This window comes from Zosterops lateralis (assembly GCF_965231275.1).
Source record: "Zosterops lateralis genome assembly, chromosome: 8".
Lineage (NCBI taxonomy): Eukaryota > Metazoa > Chordata > Aves > Passeriformes > Zosteropidae > Zosterops > Zosterops lateralis.
In genome coordinates this window covers 29,437,976-29,464,256 of record NC_139768.1, presented here as the reverse complement: position 1 = coordinate 29,464,256, position 26,281 = coordinate 29,437,976, and the positions used below count along the sequence as shown (strand labels likewise).

At 38.7% G+C, this 26,281-nt stretch overlaps 1 protein-coding gene across 4 annotated transcripts in view; it reads left to right on the top strand.

Annotated features, from left to right (window-relative positions):
* RTKN2 (rhotekin 2) overlaps nucleotides 1–25,895 on the top strand; it is a 53,650-nt gene extending 27,755 nt beyond the window's left edge. Inside the window, exons 4-13 of one of the 4 annotated variants that reach the window (XM_083866138.1) lie at nucleotides 210–263; nucleotides 1,179–1,296; nucleotides 2,680–2,880; nucleotides 7,551–7,645; nucleotides 9,157–9,263; nucleotides 10,269–10,400; nucleotides 16,928–17,093; nucleotides 18,995–19,102; nucleotides 21,061–21,329; nucleotides 24,024–25,895. In XM_083866138.1, the coding sequence (XP_083722264.1) occupies nucleotides 210–263; nucleotides 1,179–1,296; nucleotides 2,680–2,880; nucleotides 7,551–7,645; nucleotides 9,157–9,263; nucleotides 10,269–10,400; nucleotides 16,928–17,093; nucleotides 18,995–19,102; nucleotides 21,061–21,329; nucleotides 24,024–24,041 (1,268 nt within the window). In that variant the 3' untranslated portion in view covers nucleotides 24,042–25,895. Of the gene's footprint in view, nucleotides 1–209; nucleotides 264–1,178; nucleotides 1,297–2,679; nucleotides 2,881–7,550; nucleotides 7,646–9,156; nucleotides 9,264–10,268; nucleotides 10,401–16,927; nucleotides 17,094–18,994; nucleotides 19,103–21,060; nucleotides 23,997–24,023 lie in introns of those variants that run through there. The other 3 variants (XM_083866137.1, XM_083866135.1, XM_083866136.1) reach the window with 3 other exon arrangements.
* Nucleotides 25,896–26,281: the final 386 nt, after the last annotated feature.

Sequence of the window (26,281 nt, the reverse complement as noted above, 5' to 3'; positions counted from 1 at the left end):
GAAATGACACTTCAAGTTAAACTAATTACTGCATTTTCTTTTGATGTGGATAATAAACTTGGAAGAGTTATGCTGTTCTTTAGGTGGAGGGCCCTGTTACCACCAGAACATCAGAAAAAGAAACATCACACTTTTTGCAGTTTGTTTTGATCACAGATCTACAATATTGACTGTAACTTAATCTCCCTTCCTTCTTTTTCCCCCTGTAGACATTCGAATACCATTAATGTGGAAAGGCTCTGACCACTTCAGCAGAAAAGAAAGTATGTAAGATGTAATGAATTACTCTGATAAGCAATTGCTTATTCCTGTAAATTTAAACTGAACGAGGAAGTTCATACTCATTTCAACCTCTTTTTTGACCTTTCATTAGTTCCATATTTTACTCTTTGTTGTGTAAATGCTTGTAATTTGAAGTTTCTGGTTGTAGCAAGCTGAGTTAGTTCAAAGTCCTGTGATGCTGTGTTTAAACCCTACTCTCTAAAGAGTTCACCAGAGGAAGAATTCCAGAGAAAGCAACAGAAAAATGTTGTATTAAATGGTTAGCTGAGAAAATTCTGATTGAACACATTGTTCTATGTCTTGTCTGCACTTGAGAGAGTATATTGGAGGCTGTTTCCAATGAGAAATTTAAATGAAAGTTGACTGTTGGTGTTGAGAGTATTATTGGATAGCCTTCAAGTACATGCATTTTGCTGTGTCATGGAGATTAATACTAAATCTGTTCCAGCTGTCACCTGGCATTGATTTCACTTAGATTTTCAATAGGGTCAGAGATGCAAAGCATGGCAAAATAGTCTAATCCTATGTAGCACATTCATAAAATGATACAGACATTGGATCAAATGTTATTTTTTTTGTGTAAAGTCAATTTTACTAAACAAAATTACTTTTTTACTAACGTTTTTAAAGTTGCTAGCAGACACTGTACCGGATTACTCAACTTTTTCTCTTTTTCTCCTAATAGAGGTAGGCATTTTTTCCCTTTGTGTATCTTGTTCTACCTATACAGCAGCTTTGATACCATGAAATCCTATGATGAAAATTTCTGGTGGGGAGAATTTGGGGGCAGTTCCTTAGGGGTCAAAACGACCATTTTGTACAGTTTTGTTTACTGGCAGTGTTTAGGATTGGGACGTGCAGTGTGACTAATAAAAGCTTTCTGTGACTCTCTCCAGAATCACAGCGCTATGCAGTGTTTTGTTTGTTCAGAATGGGAGCTGAGGTTTTTGATACTGAGGTGACTATTGTGGATGAAGCCATAACAGATATCTGTTTTGAAAATGTAACTATATTGTGAGTATAATTTCCTTCTGTTGAATGAAGTACAAATATTGCTGTTTTCTCTTGCAGGTGGATGTGATTATGAATAAGATTTGCCGAGGTCCACTAGATTTTGCTGTGGGCAAAGGAATCAGTAGAGACTCTGTTCATTTTAGTGGGTGGAGGATCTCCATCTCTGGAAGGCTGGTTTTTGTGTACAAAGTGATGCTAGCTGTAGATGTGCCAGTTGATCTGTACTTCTTTTCATTTTTGTCCTGCTGAAGAAGTTTTCTTTATATAAAGAGATAAACAAACTTACATCTCAAGGACAGCATTAAATTAATGCTAAAACCTGGGAGCATTATGACAATATAGGTGTAAATGTTGCACCCAGTGTTTCATTATTATCCTGTCCAGCAGGTTACAATCTCTTTCCTCATGTCTGTTACATCTACCTGAGCACTTGGAGTGCTTGACTCCACTCCCTGCCTTTATCTTTTATATCAACAATTTAGAGTCCATCTCCTGAGGAAGACTGACTGGAAAGTTAGAACTACCAAAAACTTTAAATCAAGATCCTGAAAACTGAGTTTAAATCAAGTTTTAAACTCACTTAAACACCTGTTCAAGTTAAGAGTGGGGGACAAAGATTTAAATCTGCTTCTTCAAAGTTATGAGACTTGACCGTTATAATATTCTGTGAAACACTGTGACAAAAGCAGAAAAGGCACCTTAACTTGCCTTGTATTCCACAAGGTATAGAAAGACTTGATATAAAAGCTTTTGGAATGATTTCATTATGGCCTGTGTGTGATGACATGATTTGTGTCTGAAAGATGAGGTTGGGCTTCTGGCTTGATGACTAAACTTGAGAACAAGAGAATCAGTAGAACTGAAAACTGAGAAAGGCTGTGGTCCAGAGGATGCAGCAGTAGGTAGTTAAGTTGTAAATGACAGATTTTATTAGATAACATTTTTTTTTTCAGTAATTTGAAGGGGATGGAGTGCAGCTAAGATACCTTTCAAACAGTTCAATCTGATTTAGGACCATAGGCAGGGATAGATTTTCAATCATGAGATTTTTGTGTAACAGTAGAGGGCAGATTTAAGTGTGTTTGAACGTCTTGTCTGTGTATTTCCATAACGTGAGTGGTTTTTTCCATTTTTAACCTAAACGTTGAATTTCCTGTTTGTAATTGTTTATGATGCAATTATCCATCTCATGACCCCAGTGCTAAGCTACTGCTGTGTACTCTAGTCCTTAACTCGATATTAATGTATATCTGTGCCTGAATTTTATGTCATTGCTCCCCTTGATTAGAAGTATATTATTTAATCTGTAAAGCAGCAGAATTTCTTGGCTCCGTACACAATCTGTTAACAAACGCTCTGAAATTTTCTCCTCCCCCACTTCAGTGATGAAGCAAGCCCAGATTTCCAGGTGAAGGTTGAAGTGTATAGCTGCTGTACAGAGGAGCCTTTATGTATAACAAACACTCCTAAGAAACTGGCAAAGAAACTTAAAACGTCCCTCAGCAAAGCCACAGGGAAGAAACTGAAAGCTGCGCTGGAGGAAGACAGCACTGAACCCCTTTTGCCTCCTGACCCAGTCATTCAGTAAGCCACAAATACTGATGTTCTGGTTTTAGAGCTTTGATAATAGAAATAGGCCAAATATAATTGTTATATTTTGGCAAACTGCCAAGAAACTGTTTTTTTTCTCTGCTTACCCAAGTGAAAAAAATTTACATTTTAAATAGGAAATGAGAAAGTAGGTGTGAATTCCAACCATGTCGCTGAGCCTTGGGGCCTGGTTCTGATCTTGAAACACACAAGCAGCCTTTATCTTTGTGCTCCACTGCCAGCCAGCTGTTGGTAAATCCACTGTTCTTTGCAAACTCCATAATAATATTTTTAGTTTGATCTCTAGAGGAAGTCGAGCTTGTTCTGTCTGTCTGTGTCTCTCTGTCCATCTACTTCTCCTCCTTTCCCCCTTCCCCATTTACTTCTTCCCCCATGCTATTTTTGCACCTAGCCGGTGTTGCTCATACTTGACAGGTAGATATGTGTAAAACTTACAAGGTGTGTGAAATAGGAAAAGGTGTGTGTGTAGGCAGGAGAAACCACTCCTGTACCCTCTTCCCTAATTCCACTTGCCAGCTTTTCAGTAAAACTCTGCACTGCCCAAGGCGCTTTATGGTTACAGGCTACTTAACAGGAGATTTCTGAATTGGCCTTAGCACAGAACATTGTAAAATGACTTACTGGTTTTCAGTCTTCATAGGTATAAGTACTTTTCCCAATAATTTACCTGTTTCCTTTTAAAAATTAACTGCCTACTAACATTTTCCAGCTATTTTAATTTCATTGGGATTCAAGCAGGCCAAATTCCTAATTTGCAAATATCAATATTTGCAAATTAGTTTATTTTATTTATATTTTTTAGAAAGCAATTTTTTCAAGGAATTTTCTTTTTTTGGCAGCTGACAGTAAAGAATCAATGCTTAATTCTTGCTAGGTATTGAGTCTAGTATTAGTCTAGCTTCATATATCTATTTGCTGGGATTTTAAAAGGCAACATTCAAGCATATTCTATCTTTGTTGAAATGATATAACTGTAGACTGATTTTACTGTTTGACACAAAAATAGACATCCAAGAGATCTTATCCACAGAGCAAAAGAAATTTTATCACTAACTTTCCAGTGGATTCCACCTAATGGCAGTGTATTTTTCAATCTGCATTGTGAAGGGTGGCTGTGCTTTCCAGCAGCTTCAGCTGGGCCATGAGACACTATCATTAGGCACAGTTTGAGTCAGATATAACCACTGCCTTCTCTGCTTCAATACAGATTGCCTGTCTTTTCAGGAAGAAGCACCAGTAGGCTATTTAAACAGCTGCCTCCTCCCCTGGGTTTTGCTTTTGGTTTCTCAATTGAATTTTCCTTCCCTCCATCTTGGAAGTTTGTTGTTTCTACTGTAGATAATCATCTCATGGTGACTGTTACTTTTTTAACACAATTAAATGAACAGTGAAGTGTTAAATGATGGCGTTGCTGGGTGATTTTATTAAAGAGTTGTTTGGAAAGAAATGGGTTATTATAGGCAGAAAATAAGTTGTCAATTTTTTTATAGGTTCCCCCTGGGATTTATATTAGGCCTTGGTATGTAGCCCTTATAAAAGGGAAGAGACTGCAAGATTACAAGAGATCTTTCAAGTATTCCCAGAGAGTTTTACCAGTCCAGCAGGGGAAATTAAACTGCAACAAAAAAGTGAACTTTCTATGTTATTCGAACACCTTTTCTCTGTAGATTTCATTTGTATGAGCCTTTTTCTTTTCAGTGCACACATGAGTGAAATTCTCCATTTTCCAAAACTCTCTGATCTCTCTGTTTCAAACTTCTTGGCTTAGAAATTTCTCTGGTTAGTGAAGAAACTGTCAGACTTAGAACGTCTTGAAAAAGCTTTGTGACAAAGGGCTTGATTAGTTGCTTAAGTTGGTTAATTTGAAATATACTGATATTCTCTCTTCATTGTCCCTCATTTAGTTTCTATACAGTCTTTTGCCTGCCTAGTTTTTTATTCTAGCGTCAATATTATTTTTTTCTTTTTTTTACATTTTTCATAGAATAAACAATTTTCAGTGCAGTTTTAATATTAAAATTCCAGTGTAACCAGGTTGCTCTTTGGATAAATCACTGGAGAGTCTCTCTCAAGTGCCTGTTTATCCGTTTGCAGAACTGGCTTACACATGCACTGATTGTTGTTTGATGTATTGTCCTCCACTGGGCTGAAGGTGCAGCAGCTTCCGTGTCCTGTGTTTGGTTTGGCAAATCTCCAGTGATATTTTGCTGGGAGTACACAGTCTAATCTGTGGCCTCACTTTTATGGTTGGGTTCTTTAGCACCTGAAGGTTATATTTGGTTTTACAGTCTATTATTTAAGATCTGATTGAAAGGTGAGCATATAGAATTTGGTTTTTTTTAACCTCACAAGTCTTCCACTCACTCCTTCACTCACATTAAGTAAATGAACTAAGATTGGGATTTCTAACATATTCAGGAACAGATTCTGGAATTGGAGCTGTCTTAATTAACATACATTGATAGAGTGTTATAGTTACACCTTCCCACACCCGGGTCTGTGTGGAAACTTCAGTGCCTCTGTCTCTTGATCAGTAAACAGATTTAACAATGAGCCTTTGCCACAGGCATGTTGTGGAGACGAGCTGGTTATGTTTTTTTTTAATGAAGCTGTTACATGGAAAAATACTATAGATATGCAAAGTACTGAATGAGATGCAGCAGGCAGATTATTCTTTGTTATACAAAGAAACTGCCATTTAAGGCAGTTAGCTAATTCTCTGAAATGCAAAGGAAAAACAGTCAACAATTCTGATTAGCCAGTTAAACTGAAAAATATCTGTAGATAAAACTTTCCTAAATTATATTGCAGCTGCCTGAAAGGAATGACTTGTATTTTAGAATGAAAATGTTACTGTGGAGCATATTTTAAACGTGAAGTATCTATTTTTTTTGGCAAGGTTGTTGTGGTAATTAGTCATGCTTTAGGAAAAAAAAGTAACTTTAGAATCAGCACAGCAGTTTTATCTGTGAGAAGAAACTGAACTCTTTGGTACAGTTTAAATGGAATGGTAATGCATTGCTCAACTGCATGGTCAAACATAATCAGTGGAGAATCTTTTGTTAGGGAACAGTTTAGCAGGGAATATATACAAATGCTGATGAGATTTTGTTCAGATTGCCCTCTTAAAATGCTTCATAGCAGTGGTTTTTCACCCAGGACATTATATTGCATTTTATTTTCTCTTTGTTCCCTGGAGACAGATATGTAACAGACCTCCCCTCTAACAAACTTCCTACTTTTCCTCCTCCTCTTTCATTAAGGTTGGGGGAGGCAGACACTCCTCTTGTTTATCTGCAGAGCTAAAGGTCTGAAAACTGTATGTTCCCACTGTGCTAGTAAGAAAAATAAAATTTGAAAAATACCAAGATGGAAAGCTGTTCTTGGTGATCTTAGTTCAATAGTGTCTTCTCAGCTTTTACACCACTAAGCTTTCTTGTGTTCTACTGAAGGTATTTTAAGGATCTTGTGCTAGGTCCTGTTGGGGAGAGTAGTTAGTGATTTGGAGGGGTTTCTTTTCATGTGAACTTTGTTCTAACTGCCAGTAGCCAGGTGGAATTCTTACTGCATTGCTGGACTGTAAATCTGTTACTCGGTCTGATAAGTATTTTAGAGAAAAGGTTAAAAGTACTAAATTTATCCCAGTTTATTCCAAGAACTGCATTCCACAATTGCACTGAGCTGCATTGTAAGAGTGATACTTTTTTCCCTAGGCAAAATACAAAACTAAGATAAAAGATTCTGAAACACGTAAGTCCAATAACTGGAAAAAAAAAAATCCTTTCTGCTACAAACCCACAGGATTTCTATACAGATTTCTGCCTGTGAATAATCAATCTATTGGATCCTGTTAAAAATACATATATATTAATTTACATACATAAAAATACATACATATATGCATATATAAACAACTATAAAGTGTAGTCTGCATAGGCAAAGCAAAGAACAGGGCAACATGGAGAAGCAGTATAATGCCTTTTAATTTTTAACCTGTATTTTCAGATAAAGTTTGTCATCAGTTGTTCTATTAACTTTAGGAATTTTTGAACCTATTACTAAATCTAATTGCTTTAGGCCTAGGAATAAGAGCTGTAAAACTGTTGAACATTACTTGGTGTCTGACTAGACGAGAGAGGTGCTTTGAGCATCCAGAGGGTGCAGAGGGTTTGGACAGCACAGCCTTTATGCCTGTGTTTGGCTGCTGCTGGCTCTGCAGGAAGGACAAGCCCAGCTCGTAGGCAGTGACCACATGAGAAGTCTCCTGGCCAGCAGGTCCCAGAGAGGAGGCAACAGAAAGAGAATTAGAGAGAATTGTAGAGAATTACATTGATTGTAGTGAATGATGGCATTGGCCTGGAAGTTGTGGGGTGGGAGGAACTGGAGGTGCACACATGGAGGCAGGAGATGAGGATCTGGGAAGGAGATGAACGACCTTGGACTGTGTTTGTTTACAAGGAGAACCAGAGATACAGGAGTTGTGTGGGAAGAGGTTGGAGGTGGCCATGTGTGGTCACTGACAGGTCCTGCCTGTCACCTTGGTGTTTCCTTGTACCCAGCTGTGGTCTCTCAGGCATGTCTAGACTCCCTTTAATTACTGCCAGGCCAACATGTCCTAAATGTGCCTTTTCTTTCACATTTAGTGGAGCAAAGTACAGTCTGCTAGCGTACACCACTCTGGGGCTGGAAAGTGCTGAGGACAATTTCAGGACCCATAACCTTACCATTACAGGAAATGGTAAGTACATATGGTATCAATTTAAGGAAATAAAAAACCAGTAACATTTTGCATTAAACTCTTGCAAACTAAAGAGCTTAGAGAGATTATTTTTCTTGATACTCAATATAGAACAGCTTTAATAAAATATTTAACGGCTCTAAACCAGGCATCTGTACACAGCTGAATAAACTATAAGTTGAGTAAAATTTCAAGTCCAGATGAAAATTTAATTCTTTTGGGAGTTTCTTCTGTCATTTGCATCTCCATCTTATGTGAATTTTAGTATATACAAATTATTTCCCTTTCTCACAACCAAGGAAGGGTATCAGAATGAAGAGCAGCTTGTTCCTCTGTAGTCAGAAGGAAAGAAGAAAAACTGCTTCAGTTTAGTGAGCTTGTTTGAGGCCCAGATTTAACACAGGACATAAACGTGCGTGCTTGCAGTCTGTGCTGGCTGCAGTCCTTCAGCTCTGGGGCAGCACAAGCTGGGAGCAGTCAGCCTGGATGCTGACACTGGAGTGGACTGATTATGCTGCAATTGATGGTGGTATTTTCACTTTCTGGTACTTTGTCCATTATTTTCTGCAAGGACAGCCCCTCCCATAAGCCATCCTCCAAATGTTAACTTAAGGCATGGGGCTTTCACTGTTGCTTCTGGGAACTTAAATCATTTACTGGGGTAAACTTGACCTCAAAGGGAATTTCCTTCTTTATGTTTCAGTAATTCTGAATAAGTACAGATTTGAAGATTTATGGAGCATTTATTTCTTGAAGTGTTGGATAAATAATTCTGAGTACTTTTGATATTTGTAAGCCTTTCTTTATTAGTACTTTATATTCTTTCTTCTTGAAGTTCCTTCTTCTGACATTAATGCACATAATTTAGTCTGGTGAGAAAGGACATACCTGGATATTTTGGTTCATTGCAAGCATTTCTAAACCTTGACCAGAATCACATAAATGGAACATTGCATTACCTACTTCTAATTACAGAAGAGAGAGCCTATTGCATAGCAGAGCTGAGCAATTTCAATTCATTAGAAACTCCTTGGAACCCTAAATGCTCTTCTAGTGCTGAAGGCAAAAGTAGATACAAATTCCAAGCCTTATTAAAATGATTTGAAGCAAAGTGCTCATGTATAAACGTAGCTGTGTGCCACAATGGGATGGACTCAGGGATCATTCTGGATGAGAGGGTCAGTGTACTTACCTTTCAGAGAGTTTCTAGCTCTGAAATGAGCTACATTTTATGTAAGAACAACTCTTTTGCAGGACAATATTGCCATTTTTACTTGAAATTATTTTGGAATTTACTAATTTTTTTTCAGTTAAAAACCTCTTCCTGAAGACTAAAAATCAGGTTTAATCTAGTCCTACAGGATTAAATATCTTTTCTTAAAATATGAATATATCCTTATTTACACTCATGATCTTAATGTAAAAACAGATGTAGAGAGCTAAACTCTATGTTTAGGGCCGTTGTTCAGAACTGCGTGTTTGTCTGCCTGTTGCCTTTTTCTTTCCCCCAGAGGAATCCTCCTTTTGGCTGCCCCTGTATGGAAAGATGTGCTGCCGTTTAGTTGTCCAGCCCTCCTGCATGGCCAGGGATATGATGGCAGGATTTCTAAACCAGCAGGTAAGAAGACCTTGCTTGTGTTTGCATCCTGTCACTAAGAGTCAATTGTTAAAACATCTGCCTTTCCCTGAAGTGGTGTATTGAGAGCTGTTGGTTTTTACCTTTTCTACCTAGAACAAAGGGGAAACTCTCACGGCTGCATTCACAAAAGGTGCCTTTAGTGGCTGAGCATGGAGAAATCAATGTTTCCTTGGCATGAATGATGTATCTGTTAGTAAAGATCAGGTACAGCTCTTGTTTCAGAGTTGGTTTGCAGTGGTACTGGACAGTATCAGTCCTGATAATCCTGTGTCTCTGAGCCTTGTACACACCCCTTGTTGTGCTGACGCAAGAGTTGCTATCACAGCATGGTGAATCAGGCTGGTGAACTGAGCCATATTTAAACTCATCCCTTCAGAAATGGTTCATGTGAACCATCACTTTGTCTCCATTTTGGTTTGTTGCACAACTAGGCATATGAGAAGGTGACAGTGGAGGGAGAGAGGGTTTGGTCATTTATCAGGAGTGCCAAATTACAGGTTTTAGCTGGTTGTGAAACTCTTATGGTTTTATGAAAGCTGCTCAGAAAATTCATTTGAGAAATTAGAAATTCTAGATAAGTGTCTTTGCTTGACATTTGTTGAATGTACTGTGTATTTCCAAAGTGAAATACCCTTTTTATTTCTATTATTGTGCAATTGCTGTAGCTAATAAAGGTGCTTTATTTTTTTACAGTAGACACTAGGTCTAGATTTTATTCTGTGTGAACCAGCAGATTCCAAACTCTTAGTGTCACATGGCAAGTCTGCAAAAACTGTAAAACATCAGAAGACATTTAAAGTACTGCTAACATTTCAGAAATCAGTGATTGAATGTTCTGTGACAGAAAGTCTTTGTTGCAGGAATGAATTTGGTGTGGCTAAGTTTTGCTCGCTTAGGGCCGATAAGTGTACACCTTACAATATGGAGTTTTAATGGTTTTTTTAGGTTTATGTTTGGCAATTTCTGACTACTTTTTCCCCTTAGCAAATGGTAGGAGGTCTAACGAGCTGGAGGAGGCTGTACTGTGTACTGAGAGGTGGCAAACTCCTTTGTTATTACTCACCAGAAGAAATTGAGGCCAAAGTGGAGCCAGCATTGACAGTTTCCATCAACAAGGTAAAATTGGTTGTATAGGGATTTTTTTCGTCGGTTGTTGGGTTTTTAAAATTTATTTTACTATTTTGGGGGACCTTCTTCTTGGTTTATGAAATATGTGCAGTCACTGGGCTCTAAGCTGCTGGTATGCAGAGTGTTTTATAGGTGAATGAGGGTGGGATGTACTGCAGTGAAATTTGTAGTTCCCCAGCAGGAACATAACATTCCTTAGCTGTGGATGTAAATTACTTCTATTGCATTAGACTGGTTAGCACAGAAGCAAAAAAGGAGAGTGTTTTTCTATAGGAAAAGTAATAACCTTTTATATGATAGTTCTGTAAGACAGCCCTTGGAAATGTGTTGCTTACAGTCCCCTAGCAATGCTCTGGTAGACTTTTGTCCTCAGCAAAGTGGAATTCCAACAAAAACTTCTTTGTTGTTATGTGTTATTTGGCTACAGCCTTAATTAGAAGGAGAAATGGAAAATTTTTCAAAATATTTTAGTGCCTTAAAATAAGCTACTTTTCTTAATGCTGGTTTTGTCCAGTGCACAATAACTTTGGAAGCCCTGTTCTCTAGGATGACATTATTGCTGTTTTTCATGCCCTAATTGAAAAACCTGAGTTTAAAATGTAAATTTAAAATGCTTCTTACTGTTTGGCCAAAGAAACAGTAATTAATTTGAAGTAATATTTAAATTAGTAATGTTATTGGAAGGACCTTCTGGAATGGCAATTAGAGAGAGCAGATACTTTCAAAAACTGGTTTTGGTGCAGGCATCAAGAGTTAATATGCCATAAGGATGGGCAGAGGAAGGAGATATTATTTACAGTGGCCATGGCTGGGTTCATCTCACATAAGTAAATACCCATTTGGCGTCTGAGTTAAGCCCAGGCCGCTCTGGACTCGGCTGCTGCCCTGCCACGAGCACTCAGTGCCAGCACCAGCTCTGGGAGCAGCATTCCAGGGCCCAGGCACAGGGCAGCTGATGGGGCAATTGCACAGGGAGACTGTGGATTAAAGTTACCTCATCTGGGGGCAGGAGGAGCCTTGGCTTGGACTGTGTTTCCCTTCAATCAGTTCTCTTACCCGGCTCATGCCATGGCTGCACAAATCCTTGTGTGGTACAAGTGTGGGGCTCAGCTGTGACTGGGAACATGTGGGGCATGGGGTGACAAAGAATGCTCCTTAGAGCAGCAGAAGCAGCTTTTGGTGGCTGGAGTGTTCCTGGGAGAGATTACTGCATTCTCCTTCAGAGTGAGACTGCTCTAGAGCCCAAACATTCAAATGGGTCATAACAATGTCACCTGTTTGTGTTAGGATCTTTTTTTGAATGCTAAGATTTAAATCAATTCCTTAAATAAAATTCCCTCTTTTTCTAGTGCTATTTTTTCTTCCAACTGTTCATACATTTACATTAAATAAATATTTATACTGTGATATATATTTAAGTAGGTTTACTTCTTCAGTCGCTTTCAATTTCACTAGTCAGCCTCTGCCATAATTCTGCTTTCCAGCTGTTCACAGTATCAGATATGAAATGGTAAACTTTAGTAAATTATAGAATGACTAAATCGTTCTAAAACATGACAGGAATATTTTTTAAAATTATCTGTCAGGCTGCCTCATATCTTTCCTTGGAGTTCTTTCTTTTAGTCAAAATCCTAATTTTGCTTTTCCTGTTAAAATAACCATATTGCAGTAAGATATTTTGCTCCTTTGAGTAACCAATGCACTTAGAACCCAAAATCCAGCTTGATAAGCCTTTGCTGACTGTCCTTATGTTTGGAGGGTATCCTTAAAGCTAACATGTAAAAGATACACGATTTATGTATCTTACACCATTTTACTAAAGTGTCAGGCTGATGGAGAATGACTGTGAATCCTTCTTCAATTGAAATTAAAACAAGAAAAAAAGAAAATGCAATGGAAAACATATTTGGATCCTTTACTACTTAAACAGTTTCTCTTGAAAGTAATTTAATGCCTGCAGATATTTTTTGATTCCTTTGTTATGAAAATTCTCTTACGGATTAAATGAAAGCAGACTAATCATATGGGCTTGTCTGCTCCATGTTGTTATAGAAACAGCAATTTCCAAGTGAAAGTTAAGATTGAACATCAGCTTTAGATATTCTAACTAAAATCTCTTCAGGTTGCATATATGGCATTTTCATTTGTAATGAAATCCTTTACACGTAATTTAAGATACTTTCTGAGAAGTAATGAAATCATGTGGATTTATGAGAAATTCTCTGGAAAATGTTCACACCAATAGCTGTATTTCCCATTCCCTTTCAATTGAGACTTGAAGCCATTAAGACCAGCAAAGTCATTACTTCAACTTTAGATGACTTCACTGCTACTGCTGTTGAGCAAGAATGGTTCTGCAGCTCCTATTATGCAAGTGCTACTGTTGTTGTTCCAGCTTAATGTGATTATAACATATTATATTGCACAACTAAGTAGGAAAAGAGAAATGATATTTTCTGTAGCAAAGTTACTGGAATCCAATTTGAAGAAATATCCTTTATGGACTAGTTCCTGATTTTTTTATTTTTTTTTTTAAGTTTTCTTCAGTTTGATATGAAGAATAAAGGCCTTGCCTACACATGATAGCTTAGCAAATTGGGGCATGTGCCAGCAGTTCACGTTAGCTGCTCAGTGTTTGGAATGCATAATCTACTGTGTTTGGTTCAGAGATTATAAAACTTCTTTCGTGCCATGGGTGCCTGAAGCTTGAGGAATTCTGGGATGTTGCTTCAAATTCCTGTAGTCCTGTGATTTCCTTCCTGGCGTATTTTGTCCCTGCAGTGGGCAGGCCCAGGGCTCTCTGTGCTCGTGCTGATTGCTGAGGGGAGCAGGGTGAGGAGCAAGCGTGTGCAGCCACAGGCTCAGGGGTCATGGGAACCTGCTGATCAGTGCAGCAGGAACAGAGGGACAAAATCCATCTGTAATTACCTTGAATGACAGTCCTTGGTGGTACAGCTGTTCTGGCTAGGGCAGGTATGGGACTTTGTTGGAAAATGTGGTGATGGTTGCAGCAGCATAACTTCAAGGAGACCAGGGAGTTCATCCTTGGGCTGGAGCAGAGGAATATCAATATCAGTTCTGGACCATGTGAGCTTTTAGGGAGCCAGCAACATGAGCAATATTCAATGTATGTGTGGGGGAAGTCCAGCATGGGGAAATGAGATAAGCCCTGAAAATATCTGTATTCTCTATAGTAAAGACTTTGTCCCACTGGTTGGCTTAGAAAAGCCTTCATAGCTGTGAAAATATATTAGAAAAACACAGACTACTTAAGTGCCTCCAAATGTCATCTGGTATCTCATATCCCATTGCTCAGTTTAGTCTTACCAGCTTGAAAGAGGCTGTGGATGCAGGCAGGGGAAGCAGGTAGCACACCCAGATCCTTGTAGCACACATACTCAAACTGAGCACTTTGAAAGCTGCTTTATTGGCTCTCTGATGCTTCACACGACACTTGCTGGTCACATACTGCTATCTCCTTTTCCATGTTTTCAGCTGCTGCATTGCTCCCAAGATCAATGGCCCAGATATCCCAATATTGCTCATCCATGTCATACTCACACATTGTACTGTCCAGCCAGTGGCCATGAGGATGTCATGTCAGTACAAGCTCACAAAACACAGAAGGGACAAAATATTGGCTGATAGACTGAATTTGGGCTTCTGCATTAATGTGTTTGAAAGCCACAATTTGAAATGTAACCATTTTTCCCTGCTTGCCTAAAACAAACTTTATGGAAATTATCAATATTACAACAGAAACCAATGCATGTACAGTTATATTTGTTTCCAGTGTCGTAGTGATTTTTAGTTTGGTTTTATTTTTTTGTTTTTTTAAAAACATGGAGTTTGTTATATGTGATTTGATTTGTATAATCTTAAAATAGATACACAGAACTGGATCTCAAGTTTATTCAATACTTTTAAGAACTGTAATTTGTTTTGATGTCTTAAAATGATCTTTATAACCAGTGCTTCTTAGTGTGTCAGGACTGGCTTATCAGGAAAATGTTGTACCTCAGCAATAAAAACATTCTATCTCTGAGTCTTCTTCTTAGCTTAAAATATGAGCTTTCCAGAGAGGTATTATCTGGCAAAGAGATTTTATTTGTGGGGAGAAATATGGAATAAGCTTGGTATTTACAAATACCATATACTTTTCCCTTTTAGTCTTTCCTGATCTTCAAAGAAACAATCTTTTGCATAAAGAATATAAAACTGGCTTCAGCTTCCCCAAAAGAGTCACTTGAGTTCAAGATTCAATTGTTTTCCTGTTGCCATCCACCGATTGTTCTGGTCTTTGCAATTGCTACAGCAGGGTTCGTTCAGTTTTTTTATAAGACTGGGAAAGATATTATTACATCATGGTAAATTACAACACTTTTTGGTTTGGGTTTTTGTTTTTTTTTGGGGGGGGGGGGAGTTTCTGCTTGTTTTGTTTTCATTTTGTTTTCAATAGCTTTTTGTTGGTTTGGGTTTTGTTTTTATTAAGTGGAACTGGGCATGTCGTGTAATTCACCCAAGCTTAACAAATTCATCAGCCCATTGCTGTAATGGCATCTTGTATGACTGCTGAAATATTCAAGCATCAGGTATAGATTATTGCTTGAGGATTTATCCCCTTTGAATAATACCACAGTTGTGGGATAAAACCTGCAGCAAACATCATTAAATAAACTTGTGTGTATGGTATGCTTGAAGTTCTTACCTGTCAAATGTTAATCTATTTGATTTCATTTTTTTGCTGGTATCTATGGTTACCTGAGTTAATGGGATATAGAGCACTGATGGATGAATTACTTCATCTCCTATTTTTAGACAGAAGAATTTAAATGAGCATATCCATCAGATATGCTACAAGCAGTTGTTGGTATTTCAAATGGTTACTTCAGTAATGCATTTAAAATCCGGGGAATGGTCTGTAGAGTAACTTTTGTTTTTCTGACTATTGGAACTAGGCTTACCCCCATGGGACCCCATGCATAAACTTAATTTCTGTAAGTGTATGTTTAATGTCTTTAGCAGATGTTTGACATTTGGTTGAGTTGTGTAAAAGGGAACTGGTTGTTCTGTCCCCACCGTATTTTGAGGAACCACCTTTGTGGTCAGATTCACTGTCTATCCAGACAGGAGATGTTTGAACACAGCCCTGGCTGTGATTGTTGGCTTCCTTCAAATCCTGGGCACTGCTCACACCAGGAATATCCTGGTGTGGCAGGGGGGGAGTGATGTCCTTGCTGTGTGTCGGATGTCCTCGTGTCCTGCTGGGCTCAGGGGCAGGCCAGCTGTAAGGGGCTGGCTGGCACTCTGGCACCAAAGCTCATTACTCTGCTCTCCAGGGAATGCCAGAAATCCTCTGAGGAGCAGTGTTGTAATGGGCTGCTGCTTCTTCAGTCAGGTCAAGTTGCATGTGCAAAGATATTCCCAGGGCTTCTGCTTTGCTTCTGTAAATAAAGTGATGTTAATTGTTTTAATTTGCTCATCATGTTGTGATGAGCAGCAATGTTGACCAGTTGTGTTCTGGAATTCTTTTAGTTGTGTTTTAGCTAGACTTAAAACTTTTAGCATTTTACACACATACAAAAATCACCGAATTATGGATAAGTGGTTTTTTTATTGTAGTAATGCCATAACAAAGAAAGTAAATACTCTGAAAATACCACTGGATCTAGTATAGACCAATTGAACTATGTCCCTGAACAGAAGGGGAAACCTTGGCTCTAACAGTGCTGCTGTGCAATCTGAGAGCTTTTCTCACTCTAGCTGAAGAGATTTTTAGACTTGTGTTATACTTCTTAGATATGTATACACACACACTTCATTATTTCTCTGTAGCTCTCCTTAATGAAAGTAAAACTAAAATATCTTTTTTTTAAATGGGAAATAGTGTTTTTTTTCTATTAGAGCAAAATATTGTTCTAATATAACTGTATGGGTTACTGCTAAAATGCCTCATTAAAGATGGCCTAGGTAAGTTTCTTTTTGATTTTCCTGTCACTATTGTATTACTCTGAATGTCCTGATGCACTGAGATGAACATTAAATGGATAAGTTTGCAATGCAGTGGGTAAACAATGACCCACAGCAGTGCGGTAGGAGATGTAAACAGTAGCTGTAATAATGTGGTTGTCCATCTGAATCGTTTAGAGAAAAGGAACTGCTTGCTGTTATTGTAGGTTATTTGCTAAACTGCTGTGGAGAAGAGTGAGCAGTGTGAGATGAGCTGGTGAAGGTATGGGGAGGAGGAACACAGAATTATAGTGCATTCTGTCATTCAGAACTGAACTGTGATAATTCTGCTTTATTCCCTTATTTTTCATGCTTTATGCCATTTTAATAGTTTTATGAGAAAACATTTTTATAATCAGTTCCTGACATTAGTTCTTTTTCTTTTTTAATTGGGTATTAATCTGAAGTAGACAAAAAGCCAAATTCTGCCTTCCTTACACTGTCATTGGCCATAAGTTGGTGCCAGTGTGTAGCAATAAGTCATTAGCAGAGTTTATTGTTCCTAGGAAACCAGGATTCGAGCTGTGGATAAGGACTCCCAGAGAAGAGCCAATAACTTCTCTGTTATCAACCCCGTGTGTGGAGAGGGTGTGACGCAACGCTTTGCTGCTGACAGTAGGGATGAACTTCAGAAGTGGATGGAGGCTTTCTGGCAGCACTTTTATGATCTGAGTAAGTAAGCAGGCAGTGCTGGCACCGTGCCCTCCGAATGGGGCATTATGTAACATCAAAGGGATCTTTGAGCAATTGGAATTGGAATTGCCTCATAAGGCTTTGTTTGCAAGAACGAAAAGAAACACATTCTCTGGGATAATACTGGGTGGTGGTCTAAGTCGTTGGAAGGCAAATATTTGACCAAACCAAAGTCCATGTGTTCTTGCAGGAAACCAGAGGCAGAATATGTCCATCAATCTAAAAAACACTTGTTCTCTTAGCAGTGTTCTAGATGTTTTTGAAGACTGATAAATTCTCACAGTCTCTTCCTCTTTCCCACTGTAATGGGAAGAGTCCCTCTCTGCCTGAGCATCTTAACAGTGGTGTGCTGGTTTGGTGAGATCCTGCAAGTGTGAAACCTTAGTATGGAAGCTTTAGTGACAAGTGGTGAGGATGTGAAATCATGTGGGGCCTTGGCTAGGATATGGATTCAGTCAACTCTTGGAAGTAGTCACAAGTAAACTTGGGGTTTCCTTGCTCCGCACTATTATGGATTAATTAAATTACAGTTTGTTATAACAGGGATTGCTTGACTCTGTTGTAGTTTAAAGGTTTTGGTAGCCCTCATCACATGGAATATGCTCACCAGCCCCATTCTATCCAGCCAGGCAAATACACACTGCTTACCTGGACCTGGTAAAAGCTGTACCTCAGCCTTTGTAACAGGTGATAAGTGTTACTCTGATCCTTTGGCAAACCTCTGGAACAACCCTGACCTTACATGGCGGACGGAACTAATTTTATTGGTGTGAAACATTGTTGAAGTAGTATATTGTGTTCCTTGTTTATCACCAAATCCTTATTATAAGAACTACATAGATTAATTTTTCCTGTATCTTTTTTCTCTGCTTTCTGCTTGACTCAGATTTACTGAGAGTAGAGACTGTCAGCTTTTATGCTGCCATTGACAAAGTAGAGTTGTTTCCTGATAGGCATTTTTATCAAGTCAGAAAACAAAATGAGGTCAATTAGTGAAATATCAGTCTTTAGTCAGAGACAACACCAATAAAATAATTGAATTGAGATTGTGGAAACTCAGTATTGTACTTCAGTCATTTCTAGCTCTGATTTACAATAAGAAAAAGCACTAGCAATTAAAGAAACACACTAAGCAAAAAGTAGGGCATCCTCTTTAAATTATCTGTAGAGTAGGGTAAAAGATCTACTTCTTATTCATTATAGATAGAATACTACCCACAGATTTTTTGAGACATTTTCTTTGGATTCAGAAAAAATGGGTCACTTGGCATTTAAATGCCTTTTTTCTTCCCTGGTTCTAAAATTCTCTTAAAATTAATGTGCTCAGAAAACTTGGAATGATTGGTATGAACAAAGTAATTTTACTGTGTCTTGTTTTCCTTAAGGTCAAACTCTATTAATAGAAAAAGAGGTTTCCTTGTCTGCTAAGGGATAAAAGGCAAGTTATCCTCTATTAAAACCAGAATGTTCCTTTGCCATAACATTGTAACGTAGCTGTATAACATCCGGCTTGCAGGGTATTTGACGTTGTCCCTGATAACTTGATGAAGCTTCCTGAACCTTAAATGTATTTTATTTTTTTTTCCCTTGGATTTATACTGTTTGGGGTTTTGAAGGCAAATTGTGATCTTCAGCCATCATAGTGTAACAGTAATGCTGGGATGCTTAAATTCCAGCTAGGACCTTAGGACCTTTGTGCTAAGAAAATGAATACAGAGGTAGAAATACAAACGCATCCTGAGCATTCCTGCTAAACAGAATGCAATGCTCACTCTTTAGCATTACTTTGGAGATAGTTTCCTGACACAACCTAATAACTTCCATTTTTTTTCCAGGCTGAAGTGTTTAAGTTCCAGTTATTGTTCTCTTTTCTCTCTCAGGCCAGTGGAAACATTGTTGTGAGGAACTTATGAAAATTGAGATTATGTCACCACGGAAACCACCTTTGTTCTTGACAAAGGAAGCGACCTCCGTCTACCATGATATGAGTAAGTGGGATTTGCCTTTTCAAGTTGCAGAGTAACAGAAACAACATTGTCTGAATTCAGATGGCTTCTGGTGTTGGTGTTGAAACACTGAGTTTTTCAAGGACAATTCAGACAATGAAAGAGCAACATAATTGCATTCCAAGGAGTTTGCATTAAATCTGAATTTGTAATAGTGCAAATAATGAATACATTTTTATACCTTGAGCTAAAAACTCTGCAATCTGCCCTGAACACACTTAAAAAAGCTGTCACTAGAAATAAACACTCATGGTAAGAGTAGTATACAGCTCAAAAAATGTAAAGTAAAATAGTCCAGCTCGCAAACCAATTGCGTGAAATTAATCTGCTGTTCTTACAGCTATATGAAGCCTTACCTAGCATAACTTACCTAAACATTTGGTCTTTGGTAACAATGTTGAAAAATATGCTTGGAAAATCTATCTAGAGTGTATCTGGGACTTGTATTCTTGCAGAGAAATATGGTATGCAGCAGGAATTTTTTAATAGTTTTGTAACAGAAATAATATTTACAGACGAGAAAAAGTAGGTCACTTTGTTTTACTGGATCCAGTGCAGTATTGACTGAGAAACACTGTACAACTCTAAATGCCTGACTGCTTGCTGTTTGGGATGGAGCTGTGATGATGCTCAAAACGCCATGTGGGTCACTGAGTTACCATGCATCAGAGCACTAAACAGTCAGGTTTTGTCTAAGCTGTGAATGCAGAGCAGAAATGCAGCAAATGAACCACACAGAAGCTTTACAAAGGTAACATGGCAGCCTAATTCCACTGGTACACGTGTACCTCAGTGAGGAGCAGAACACAGACTCTGTTTCACTCTTAATGCACCATTTTTTCCTGGTTTATATATAGTATTTGTAGTACCTTGTACCCAGCACTGGTGAGGCACCTCAGATCTGTGTTCAGTTCTGGGTCCTTTGAGACAAGAAAGACATTGAGGGGCTGGAGTGTGTCCAGTGAAGGGCAGTGAGGCTGGGAAAGGGTCTGGAGCACAGATGTGATGAGGAGTGACTGAGGGAGCTGGGGGTGTTTGCCCTGGAGAAAAGGAGGCTCAGGGGGAACCTTATGGCTCTCTACAGCTCCCTGAAAGAAGGGCATAGCCAGGGGGGCTCAGTCCCTTTTCTCAAGTAACAAGCGATAGGACAAGAGGATACAATCTCCAGTTGCCCCAGGGGAGGTTTAGATTGAGTATTAGGAAGAATTTCTCCACAGAAAGGGTTGTTCAGCAGTGGCACAGGATGCCCAGGGCAGTGGTGGGGGCACCATTTTGGAGGTATTTGAAAGATGTGCAGATGTGGTTCTTATGGACATGGGTTGGGGGTGGATTTGGCAGTGCTGGGTGAACACTTGGACTTGATGACCATTAAAGGTCTTTTCCAACCTAAACACTTTTGTGATTCTATTGGAAGTCAGATACTGCTGCTGTTTGAGGCTGGTACTATTGCAGTATACATGGAAAACTCAGTACGAAGAATAAGAAATGGAGCAAGGCAGTCTGAAGGCACATAGAGAAAAATGATATATGTAAAGATGTCCTATTTTCTACAGGCTGGCAGCACAAGACTATTTAGTCATAGACTTTCATGGGGCTCCTGTGAAACAAAAGTTTCAAAGCACTATACAACAAAATGTGTTTAAAAACTAATACATACAGGTTTCCCAGTAGTACATTATTTTTTCTTTTACTTGGAAAGAAATATCAGTGCCTACCCTGCTGCCTCAATGCCAGCTGTCATGAAAACAATTCCCTCCTGTCACCTCAATTCTCTCTTGGGTAGCGTACATAATATTTTCCATTTCATCCATTGATACTCTTAGTAGTTCAGACTTTGTGAGATACATCTTTGTATACTGAGTAGTAATAACAAAATAGATAGAAGTAAAATCATTGGTGGTGTTTTAATCTGGATTAATTGCTGTCCCTTAAAATTACAGGCATTGATTCTCCAGTGAAACATGAGGGCTTAGTTGATATCATACAAAGGAAAATTGAAGAGAGTGATGGTGAGTTCCTTCTTGGCCAGCAAAAAGAGTCTGCATCTGCCCTATGGGCATCACTCTTTGATGGATCTCATGAGTTGACTGTTCAGAAGAACATGCATCCAGACTCCAAAAGAGATACAAGTCCTGATGGCAGCAGAGGAAAGAAAAGAAGAGCTCCACCTCCACCCTCTGATAAGTCACCATACAGTGCAAAAACACAGGTGAACACAGAGCAACTGGGCAAGGAAAACTGGAGGAAGCCTGACCACACACCTGCCAGTAGCTCTTCCTTTGAGTCAGTGTTAGCTACGAAAATGGAGCAGCTGCAAACCCCCATTGCTCCTCCTCGCAAAATTGGTCCTTGTGGAAAAAGTGGTTTAGCTGGCCTGAGGAATCCCGTTTCTCTGGTGAGCAAGACCAAGTCTGAAACCAAACCGGTACCAACCCCTAGACAGAAAGGCATCACAGAAATACTAGACCCCAGGTCCTGGTTGTATCCATAGGCATCATATTTAGCTTAGGGGAATCTTTGAAATTTAAAGTTTCTTAGCCTTCTCCTAATATTCTTCATTAAAAGCAGATTTGAGCATATAGCTCATATGTTTCCTGTAAGCCAGGGCATTATTTCTAGCTGCAGTCTCAGCTGTATTCATTAGTGCTCATCTAAATAATTGCACTAGAATGGGGGGGTTGCCTCTGTCTGGAGTAATGGTGCTATTTCTGAAAACAATAGTTCGGTACTTTCCTCTTGGAAAAACCACAGTGTTCAGGATAACCTCAGTTGTCCTCACAGCACGGATGTCACCAGTGCCTTCTTCCAGTCCCACAGCTCCTCAGACTACTTAACTGGGAATTCACACATATTCACACATATTTGCAAGATCTTGCAAAGCTGATTTTCTTGGGCTCCATGCTTGCTGCATCCTCTCTCTCCCTTGCTGTTTAGGAAACACTGCTTGTATGGTAATCAAGTATGAAAAGCTTTTGTGCTGTTCTGAATGGCTCTGTAGCTCTATATGAATTTCTGAGGCAGTTCTATCAATTTAGTGTGGGATTTCCCAAGTTCCTGCTGGTTCATGTACTATTGGAATGGACCAGGGTTATCTGTCTTTGAGCAAGGATGTGATCCATCACTGCTGTTTTTCTGGGGCTAAGACAAGCCTTTAAAAGCAGTTGCTGGGTATGCACATGTGCTCATCTTATGGTTGTTTTTCCTGACAAACCTGGCTCTGTAACACAGCTCCTCCTTTGTGGAGCCTCTCAGCTGTTCCTGGTAGGGAGCTGGTTGTAAACAGGCAGTGTTACTGGTAAGCAAACAGGTTTTTTCACCACTTGCTCTTTCTGCAATAGCAGAGAATAAGCACTTCAGGTGAAGATACAGAGCTTTGATATTCTTTCATCAGACTGTTCACCGGTTCTGTAAGAAGTATGGTTTGTTAGGATTCCTGTGGCACCTGCAAAACACCTACTGCATAAGGAAAAGCTGTGTTCTCTTGGATCCAAAGTTTAAGTACCTCACCATTTCCTTGGTTAATGCATTTGTCTCAGATGCTGGAATTTATCCAAGGGCAGATGTCTGGTTACAGTTCTCCCTCTGGAGTTGTGGTGCTCAGACCTGTGTTGAGGGGGTCATATCAGCAACTGTATACATACAGTTCATTATTTATTTTTTTTTCCAAAGTGTGGATGACTCTGGGAGCTTTACCATTTCTCCAGAAGATACTGTGGGCATGGTTGGTTGGTTGATTTTATCTAATTTTTTGTCTTTAGCTAAACTCTTGGCTGCACAGTTGTAAAGGTATCTGCTGAATTCCCTCAGCAGTTCATTTGGGATGGGGTTGAGAGGCAGGTTTCATTTACAAATCCTTTTGCAGGATTAGAGCCTTTTGTTCCAGAATGTCCTTGTTCATTCTTCGTTTAATCACATTCCATTTTCCCACTGAAACAACCATAATCATTCTTACAATAAATCATGCTGTTACTTAAATGGATGGTTTGTGAATGGCTTATAAATAGGAACAGAAAAACTGAAGAAAAACTATGTAAATCAGTCAGTCGACTAAGTGGACTGTACAATTCTGAGCAAGAAATGGGAAAAATTGGGGGAGTGGGAAGCAAATTTTCCAAAATGCAGCTGCAGTTTATTTAGTTTTAAATCTAGCCTTAAATGTTTCTGTGCTCAGAAAGAAAAAAACCCCACCTTTTCTTGGTAACCCCCTTTCATTTTGTAGTTATATTAAAAAAAACCTCATAAATATATAAGGAAAGAAGGCACCATAATGAGGATTTATTTTTAAATTCACCAGGTCATTGAATTTCAACAAGCAGTTTCTCTAATAAATTCAGTGGCTTTGTTTTGAACTGAACATGCGTATTTTAGCAAGGCATTTAATATTAATTTGAAGTCTTCAAGTGATGAGAATTCATTCATACCTCCTGTTGCAATACTTAATTACCCCAGGTACATTTTTCACTTGATTTTCTATTTGCATTTCTAGCTCCACCTTAAGTTATTTTGGTCTTTTTATGCATTTGATTGCTTATATTGATCTCTGTAGTATCAGCTTTTCTAATTGCCTGTGTGTAGTTATAAATCATGATTATGTCCCTTTTAACCTTTTCTCTGATGAGACATACTGAATTCCTTAACTTTCCTGTGGTAGTGAATGTTATCCAAGGCTAATTGATCTTCACATTCTTCTCTGTACTTCTCATGTACAGAAATATTTGTAAGGGTGACATCTGAATTAGATGCCATATGTCAATAGTGATCCATCAGGACTGTATAGAGCCATAATATGATCCTCTTACTCTGATGAATATCTCCCTCTCTCTTTGCTCAAAAATGGCATTATCTTCTTTTTTTTTTTTTTTTTTTTTTTTTTTTTTTTTTTTTTTTTTTTTTTTTGTGGAAGCATTGCCTTGGACACTGATTTTTATGGGCCAAGTCTTCTTCAGAGTCTTTCTCAAGAATGTGGTACATCATCCTCGTATTATCCTACCTTATATTTTCTTGGAAATACAGATTGTATTTTACCAGTGTTAAAATACTGCTCATGAAGTGATCCAGATTGCTCTGTGTAAGTGACCTGTCCTCATTCTTTACTACTCCAGCAGTCTGCATGTCCTTTGCAAATTTATTGCAAGTGATTTTTACAGTTTATTCCAGATCATTGATTTTTAAAATTGAATGCAAGGCAAGGTTTGTAGAGAGAGGTGATAAGTTTTTATTACATCAGTGACATGGATAGGGGGTGGGGAAAAGCAAACAGACAGGCCATAGAATTTCTGTTCCTTTTATCCCAGAGCCTTTAAAACTTTGAATAACATGGCAAACAGCTATATTCCTTGCTGAATCCCTATTAATACTGTATCTTGAAATTATTATTATGATATTTTAAAGAAAATTACATGTTCATCTTGTTTTCAGAAAGTTACTTGGGGTTCTTGTGGGTAACACCTCAGTGCTGGTGTCTTTGCAAGCCAGGCTAAATATATCAAAGAGTAAAATGCAACCTGTTGTTCAAGACCATGAAGCTCCATGAAGTCGTGTTGATATTTTATATCTATGCTTAAATTAAACTCAGGTGAGTCAGTTCGAGATATTGCAGTGACCACCACTAGGCAAACAAGGCCATTAATTATTCTGTTAATCTGCTTCAGAACTACATAATCCCTATTATGAAGAAAGAGTTGACTTCAGGTTTTAGTACTTATTGTTACTTTGTCTTTCCTCCCCCACTCCGCCCCCCGTCTGTATGGCCATTATTACCTTTGCATCTTCTGTGAAGCAAGTTGGTTTAACCAATAAAACCTGCAGAGCTCAGCTATCTAATGAAGTCAGTGCCCCTCAAGGAGCTGCTGCTCCCAGGCAGCACAGGAGCATTTCATGTTTCACCATTTTAGCAGCTGTTTGATCATGAGGGTGCTTTAATTGCACGATTCAGAATATCGGTGATCAAAACCCAAAGTCATTTGGGAGCCTCCTGCTGGGATGAGGCTTGGAGAACAGCAGAAAGCCTGTGGCTTCTCCCAGCCCTTGTGTCCCATTCCCCTGAATTCACATTTGTATAGGCAAATTGGAATGCTGTTGCCTAGCAGGAAGTCCATTGAGAAGCACTTGTACCAGGGTGAATGGCCAAAGGATCCAGTGTAGCACAGGGAGAACGCTGGTGGCACCTGCTGAACTACACCTGGGATTAGAGACTTTCTGAGGAACATGTGGGGCCTGCTCTGAGAACTGTCCCTGTTCTCTGCTGGATGAGTTCATGCTGCTTAAAACCAGAATTAAGTGATTGAATGCAGCCTTGAAGTGGGGCAGAGACAGGAGTCAGCCTGAACTCTTCTTTTAGGAAATACTTGAAAGTAATTGCTAGTTCAAACTTGAATATAAATTTCACAGAACATAAACTTCTGAAATACTGACTGAACAAAGGCTTAATTTATTAATTTCTTATATTTACCTAATGTCTTCAGCTGTTTACTTGGTCTTGGAATGGTAGATGGTACATTCTGTGGTTTTAAAGGCATTACCTTCAAATGCTTACATTTTTACTAGTATTGTGATTTTTTCTTCCCATGGTAATAATACTAATAGTTATTTTGTGGTGGCTTGTATGCATTTGAAAATACTGCTGTAGTATTCAGAGTTGATTTCTAATTAATGCAAACTGCCTTAATAGAAAAATGGAGATTTGGACACTAATGTATTGTGAGATGTTAGAACAGAAATCTTATTTTGCTGCTAGCATATTGTATTTTTGTTAAAATATGCAAGTGAAATTAAAAACGTTTCTAGAATAGAAGGGTTTTGGTGTCATTTTCTTCCATCTGGAACTACATTAAGCTTTACTCCAGTGCATAAACCATGCATGATGGCTGCTGTAAAATGAGAGAGCTCAGGGGTAGCTACTTTTCCCTTGGGCCTGCTATGAATGTACCCCTGTAGGCTCATACTGACAACAGCAAACAGTACCAGCCTCAGTTTTCTGACCTGGAGGAAGAGAGGAAAAGTCATGGAACTGGCTTTCAGTTAAATCAGTGCTGTCTGCCATCCAGTGAATCCAACAGACACCACCCTGTGTGAGTAGGAAAAATAAGAAATGTTATCTGAGATGCACCTTTTTTCCACAAATGTGCCAAAACGAAACATCCTGTTTCAGATTTCATCTTA